The sequence below is a fragment of the Caenorhabditis briggsae genome, assembly GCF_000004555.2.
Source record: "Caenorhabditis briggsae complete genome, chrII, whole genome shotgun sequence".
NCBI classification, from domain to species: domain Eukaryota; kingdom Metazoa; phylum Nematoda; class Chromadorea; order Rhabditida; family Rhabditidae; genus Caenorhabditis; species Caenorhabditis briggsae.
In genome coordinates, this window is record NC_013486.2 from 9,343,082 (window position 1) to 9,349,486 (window position 6,405).

General features: G+C 38.0%; 3 protein-coding genes across 3 annotated transcripts; 1 reads left to right on the forward strand and 2 right to left on the reverse strand.

Annotated features, from left to right (window-relative positions):
• Positions 1–721: 721 nt before the first annotated feature.
• On the forward strand, positions 722–1,105 carry CBG02645 (the record flags this gene model as incomplete). Its single annotated transcript, XM_002630874.1, has 4 exons — positions 722–741; positions 787–910; positions 957–994; positions 1,042–1,105. The coding sequence occupies 4 exons, from the start codon at positions 722–724 to the stop codon at positions 1,103–1,105; spliced, it is 246 nt and encodes an 81-aa protein (XP_002630920.1).
• An 82-nt stretch (positions 1,106–1,187) lies between these two features.
• Positions 1,188–1,937, reverse strand: CBG02644 (the record flags this gene model as incomplete). The annotated part of the gene is made up of 3 exons (XM_002630873.2): positions 1,188–1,228; positions 1,284–1,436; positions 1,727–1,937. 3 exons carry the CDS (start codon positions 1,935–1,937, stop codon positions 1,188–1,190), a joined length of 405 nt encoding a protein of 134 aa, XP_002630919.2.
• Positions 1,938–3,823: 1,886 nt separating this feature from the next.
• On the reverse strand, positions 3,824–4,554 carry CBG02643 (the record flags this gene model as incomplete). Its single annotated transcript, XM_045242488.1, has 4 exons — positions 3,824–3,865; positions 3,998–4,194; positions 4,248–4,369; positions 4,430–4,554. The coding sequence occupies 4 exons, from the start codon at positions 4,552–4,554 to the stop codon at positions 3,824–3,826; spliced, it is 486 nt and encodes a 161-aa protein (XP_045092246.1).
• Positions 4,555–6,405: the final 1,851 nt, after the last annotated feature.

The following is a 6,405-nucleotide window of genomic DNA, read 5'->3' on the forward strand; positions in this document are numbered from 1 at the left end:
ATTGCGCAGTTTGTCGGGGGGAGAGCGGAAATTGTGGGAGAGAGTTATGCTCAAGACTGATTGCCTATCGGATTGAAACGAGAGTTGACACCTCATTAGCATAGAAAGATGCGCCCCCTGGATTGACGAGTTTCGCAAACTAAGAGCCACTTCCGAAATTTTGATGAACAATTTAATGAGGAGAGTTATGAAATGAGAAGAACAAGTAATTGGAATAGTTAGGAGCGGGCAAATGAAAAGGAAAAAGGAGTAAACATGGTAAATAAATCAAGGGAATTATTAGTAAATGTTTCATGAAACTTTAGTTCCTAAAATAGTCAAATTTTTGTTACCGTACTTGTTCGTGCCCTCCCTATATGTGCGCGTTGAGCTCAATTATCTCGGTTCCTATGAGAGATATCAAAAATCTGTCAACTGATAAAACATTGCTGTGATTATGATTAAAAAATCATCAATTGAAACTTACTTGATATCTTTTGAAAGAACCGAGATAATTCAATTTGAAGCTGAAGGGTGGGATTCTATTAGAGCAAATACGGTAGCTTTATTTGCTTGCACAAAACTACTGTAATTCTCACGTAAACAGTTGGTGGAAAAAAACGTTAACCGTGTTCCACTGCTTCCATCAAATGCTTTTTTTTTTGCTTCTACCCTCATTATTATTACTATCAATTCTTACCATACTCACTTCTACTTTCAATCTCGGGCGATTTCGATCAAGATGGTCATTGAAAACAAGACGTGAGTTTCTAAAAATCTATTTTTCGACACAAATTTTATTTCCAGGAGACGTATCAAGCAACTAATCAAAGTGGACGTGAACCGAACGATTCCGTTGGATAAAATCTCGAATTGGACAAAGCATCTCGCTGACGAGGTGTTCCGCTCCATTCCGGACGGCGACGACGACGTCCGTGAATTCTGATTTTTTTAGAATCCCAAATTTTGAATTTCAGGTGGATATCGTCATTACTCTTGACTTTTCTGGAAGCTCGTGAGTGTTTTCATTTCTTCGGTTGATAAATGAAACTTTGATTTCAGCGGAATCCGAAAAACTCAGAAAAGGATGATCATGGATACATTGGAAGAAGAACTTCTTAGATGATTATTGATTTGAAAAAAAAACTGTGTGACATGGAGTTCAGAAAATAAAGATTTTATTTTATTTTAATGTGTTCCAATTGTTGTTACTTGTCATCGAAACTGTAGCTTTGTTGTGTCTTGCGTTCTGAAAATAATGAAAATTGGCTTACTGTAATTTTTGTTACGATTTGATCAGTTACTGTAACTGCAGCAGCATCGAACACAACAGCCAATCAGAAGGAGAGTCAGGAAAACAGCAATTACGGCGAGAGCAGAGAGAAGCCACGTTTGAATGTGCTCACAGCAATACATGTTGGCTCCACCACAACATGTGTAGTAGACCCAGTTGCTGTCTAAAACTTTAGAATTGAAAAAATAGATGGAGATATTGGAATTTATTTACTGTAACAGAATTTCATATTCCAAACTCCGAATTTCAGATTCCAGATTCCAGATTCCAGATTCCGAATTCCTAGAGAATTATTTTACTCCGGGATCTGTATTCCGGATACCGTTTCTCGAAAAATTCCGAAAAAAAACATCTCTGGTAGGGAGCAAAATAATGGTTACTGTATAAATTGATAGAGAACGTCTTTATAAGTTTCAAGCATTTCGTTGTACAATAGTTTGAAAAGTAACATACCCTTCGGACAAGTACTGACAGCATTTTCAATACTTGGACAATGCAAATCCATGCCGAACACCGGTCTAGGTCTAGATGATGGATTCATTGTAGACGATGGGATGTGTGTTGAAGATTCAAATGATGATGACGTCACGTCGGTTTCATTGAGAAAATCTGGCAGATCCGATGAATCGCCAACGGCTTTCGAGAGAGTGGTGTGGATTTTCATAGAGAGTGTCGTACAGAATATGAGGAAAGGAAGAACCATCTGGAATTCAGAGATTAGCTCCAAATTTGACCCCATATAATCCGATTCCTGTAGAAGACATCAAGAAGTGGCCAACTGATAAAATATTTATCATAATATCAAGATCATTTTATCAGTTGACCACTTTTTGATTTCTTTTACAGAAACCGAGATATATGGTCTCAAAGTGAGCGGCGAGAAAGTCAGGTTACTGTAGATTAATTCAATCTTTACACTTGTTCAAGTACACTTGACATTTTGGTATTTAACAATAGGGTTTTCGAAGAAAAACAAAAAAAAAAGGGAGAAAAATACGAAAAAGAGTATGAACCCAATAACCATGGTATAACAACATAAACATAGCGTTGGCAAGCAGAGTGAAAACGAATGGAAAAGCGGGAAAAGTGGTTTTCCAGCAATTTAGTCATCCCTTTCTTTGGGGTTGTTCTCGAATGACAGCAGACAAAATAGTGTGAGAGAAGAAGGGATTTAGAGAAATATTACCTTGTCAAAAAGTGTTGGAAATACGAGAGAGAATAAACGGGTGAAGGAAAGCAAAGCTAAAAGAAACACAAAAGTTTTTGATGGATTGGAAAAGGAAAGGTCCTCCGGAAATCTCCGGTGTGTTGACCACTGACGAAGAACAAACGATGCCAATCAGTCCGAAAACGACGACGTCTTCTCCTTCTTTTTACTCTCTTCTTTTCTTGAATTCTTTCTCACAATTAACGGAAACCGACATAATTGTACATGTATATACACACAGATATGGAATCGAATCCTTCATTTCTCACTCTCTTCCGAATGCTTTCTAATGGCGCGTTCAAAGTTGATTTCCAGGAGTAATTTCCTGGAAAAACGCTGTCCAAAGCTGGCATTGTTTTCCAGAGGCCTCCGCTTCGAGGCCCGCCGTAAATCGACATGAATCAACAGGAAGAACACAGTCAAAACGAGTGATACAGTATTTTACTGTTGCTGTAAATCTGTAAAACAATCGCAGCTTTGGACAGCGTTTTTCCAGGAAATNACTCCTGGNAATCAACTTTGAACTCGGCATAATGGGGAGAATTTATTGAGTGTGGCGACGGATCCAGAAGATTATATGCGACTTTTTGAGTAAATCGATTTTAGATTGGATATTCGAATTAAGAAATTCCTAGATAATCACCTAATCCAAATAACACAGAAGGGAAATTCGAATTGAAAAAACCGAAAAGTTTGAGTCCATGGAAATTTCATATTGTAACACAATCTGGCATATCGTTCAACAAACGGAAAACGAAAAGTAAAGTATCCTGAAGCATCTGTAAAGAAAAGGAGATTCGAGTGGGCGCTGAAAAGGAGAAAAACTATAAAAAGTGAATTTCAATTTCCATCTCTCTTTCAACATTCATCACTTTGAGGCAGAAAAAAATGCGGCAGCTTTTTATCTGTTCTTCTTACAAATGTTGCAGACTGATGCCATCGCCACTTGTTTCCTTTCGCTTTTTGAACCGAAGATTTCTATTAGCGCATCAGCTGAATCGGAACGAACATTATTCCGTTTTCAGGAATTTAAGAAAGATCTGATTTTTCCTTCTGCGAGATTCTCATTAATCCATCCAAGTTATTGAACTTTCCAGTCGATCGATGAGCCAAAAATGCATGTGACAATAAAATTTTTTACAAAACCATACATAAGAGTGAATAGTAAAATCTAGACGAATGAAAATTCTCGAATTTCATTTGAAATGGAACCATGTAAACAAAATAAGAGGGGACCATACATAAAATCCTATGAGCAGAATCAAGAAAACCTTGACGATGTCCTAGGAGCGTGATTAACAGGAATTTACGAAAAGTTTGGGGGTCTAATCTCGATATACTTCTTACTGCTGGTTCGTGGCGGCCTTGATCAAAGCTTCAGCGACCTGAAAATGAAGTTTTTATTTATGCAGAATTCACTTTTTGAAGTTAATTATGTCGAGATAAGGAAAATCAACATTTTTGTAAAATTTTAGCGATTCTTCACAAATAGAAGCCGTAATGAAACTATGACATACCTCGGCCCGAATTTGAGCTTCAGCGCGGGCAACCTCGCTTCCTTCTCCGGAGGCTCTCTGGGCAGCATCGAGTTCAGCACGGGCAGCTGACTCATCGATCTCTTCAACTTTCAAAACTTCTTCAGCAAGGACTTGGCATGATCCATCGATGTTTACAGAAAGGGTTCCAGAGGAAACAAAAAGACGTTGAACAGTTCCTGGAAAATCATCGACATAATATCTTCTATTAGTAATTTTCTAGGTATCTCACCCTCGTTAGTGGTGACAGTGACAACTCCTGGCTTCAAAACTCCGATGGTTGGGACGTGGTTAGCGAGCACACCAACCATACCAGCCAATGTTGGGACATCAACCTGCTTGACGACAGCGTTGCTGAAGACAGCCTAAATAATACAGATACAACTTTTAATCTTTAAAAACAGTCTTTCTCACGGTGTCTGGAGAGGCAAAAGTGAGGCGGAGCTCATCTGGGTTGGCGTTCTTGACTGGAGCAGCGGCTGCGGCAGCGAATCCGGTTGAGCGACAGCAGAGAATTTTTGGATAGTGCGAGCCAACATTTTACCCTCTGAAATGGGTTTTAGTTAAGAAAAGATAATGAGAAATCGAAGTGGCGACTAATTAAAGTTTGTTTAACGAATTTCACCTAAAATCTCAAAGATATTCGTCGGAAGCCCAACAATTTTGCATTAAACTAAGCTCAGAGGTACTAACTAACGAAATCAAAATTATTACAAGCGAAATTCAAAAAGAAGGTCCAAAAAACATTATTTTTTAGTAGAAAATGAACGAAAAAAAATTAGGTCGCCCGTTGTCCAGCGGAGCGCATTTGGGTCGTTTGGCAAACTAGGCCGCGGCCACCGATAAAAAAATGTTCTGTTGCAGTTTTTTGTGGAGAAGAGAATTGAGCAGAATTGAGGTTTTGGAATGCTAGGGGATTCAGGGAAATATAATATTTTATATTGCTTATGTTGTTTTTTATAAGTTGAAATGATCCGTATTGCTTGGTTATGTTCCATTTATATATCCGTTCTAGAATGCATTCTTATGGATGGAGGTGTTCCTTGCGACCAAAATGCAACTTTTTCTGAAAATACTTTTTAAATAGTCTAATCTCTAATAGATAAAAATCAGTTAGAAACTAAAAGTCAAATATATTCTTCCCGGCATAGATGACATCGCTTGGTCCATAATCCGGGGGGTACATTAAAAATGCTCTAATTTTTTTCTGATGTACCCCCGAAAGCCACCTAGATGCTTCCGGAGTATAGTCCGGGCCAATTCCAGTAGTCTTCACTGGAAAGGACAAAATCAACTTTTCGGTTCTAACTGACTCGAGATTAGACCCTCATGCAACTTGCTTTGGTGCACCTCCGGTGTATGAGCCAATAAAATATAACTTGTTGGAAGTTTGCAAAACTACCAGAAACACCTAATTCCAACTACCTCGTGACATTTTCCTTATATTTTTCCTTCCGAAAAAGAACATGTGTGTTAATGCCGTCAATGATGAGTTGACACAAAATTATCAGCATTTGAAGTTTGTTGCGGGAACGTGTCGTTTCATAGTAATAGTAAATTGACTTTTTATAATCCAGTGATCACATAAAAAAGATGAGAAACGATAGACTAGTTGATGATTTTTGCTTCATTTCATTCTGTTTTGTTAGTCGAAGAGAAATGGGACAGAAGATGTCCACTCTATAGTAGTGGAATACTGTATTTTTCTTTTGTTGGAATCATGAAACGGCCTTCAAACGAAGATGTTGCTTTCCTCAGTTTCGTATGACTCAAGATTGGAAGCCTCTGAAAAGTTTCCTAAACTTTTGGAGGGTATCTAACCGTGGAAAACGGTTCTGCTACTGATAAAAGTGACTAATATCTTGAGCAAACCTTTTAGTTGCAAATCACAATTTTGCAAGCTTACTTTTTGGTTTGAGAGTTACATGGTTAAATAGTAACGGAGAATTGCCTGCCTGTCATGTAAATTTTTATGGTTTGACACACCTTGGCACAGTTGTTTGGTCAGGTTTTTGATAACTGATAAAGTTTTTTAAAAAGTCAAATTCCTTAAACTGATAACTGATTTAGCAATATACAGTACCGGTAGATTAGATATGCAAAAACGTAGTTTTCAGTTGATTTTGACAATTCTCAGGAGTCTGGAGCTCGGCTGTCAGGTTTCCTATCAATTTGAAAAACTTGGAGTTTTCCAGATATTACCCGTTTTCTGAAAGGCAATCATTTTTGGCATGTTTTTGTACCTAAAACACTACAAATCGGCAAATAGCTGAAAAGCTAGAAATTTTCAAACCATTCTGTGAATGGAAAGTTACCAATCTAGGTCTGTTTTACACCGTCCTACGTTTTCAAAAAGATCGAAACCTTTACAGCCGAGCTCCAGACTCCTG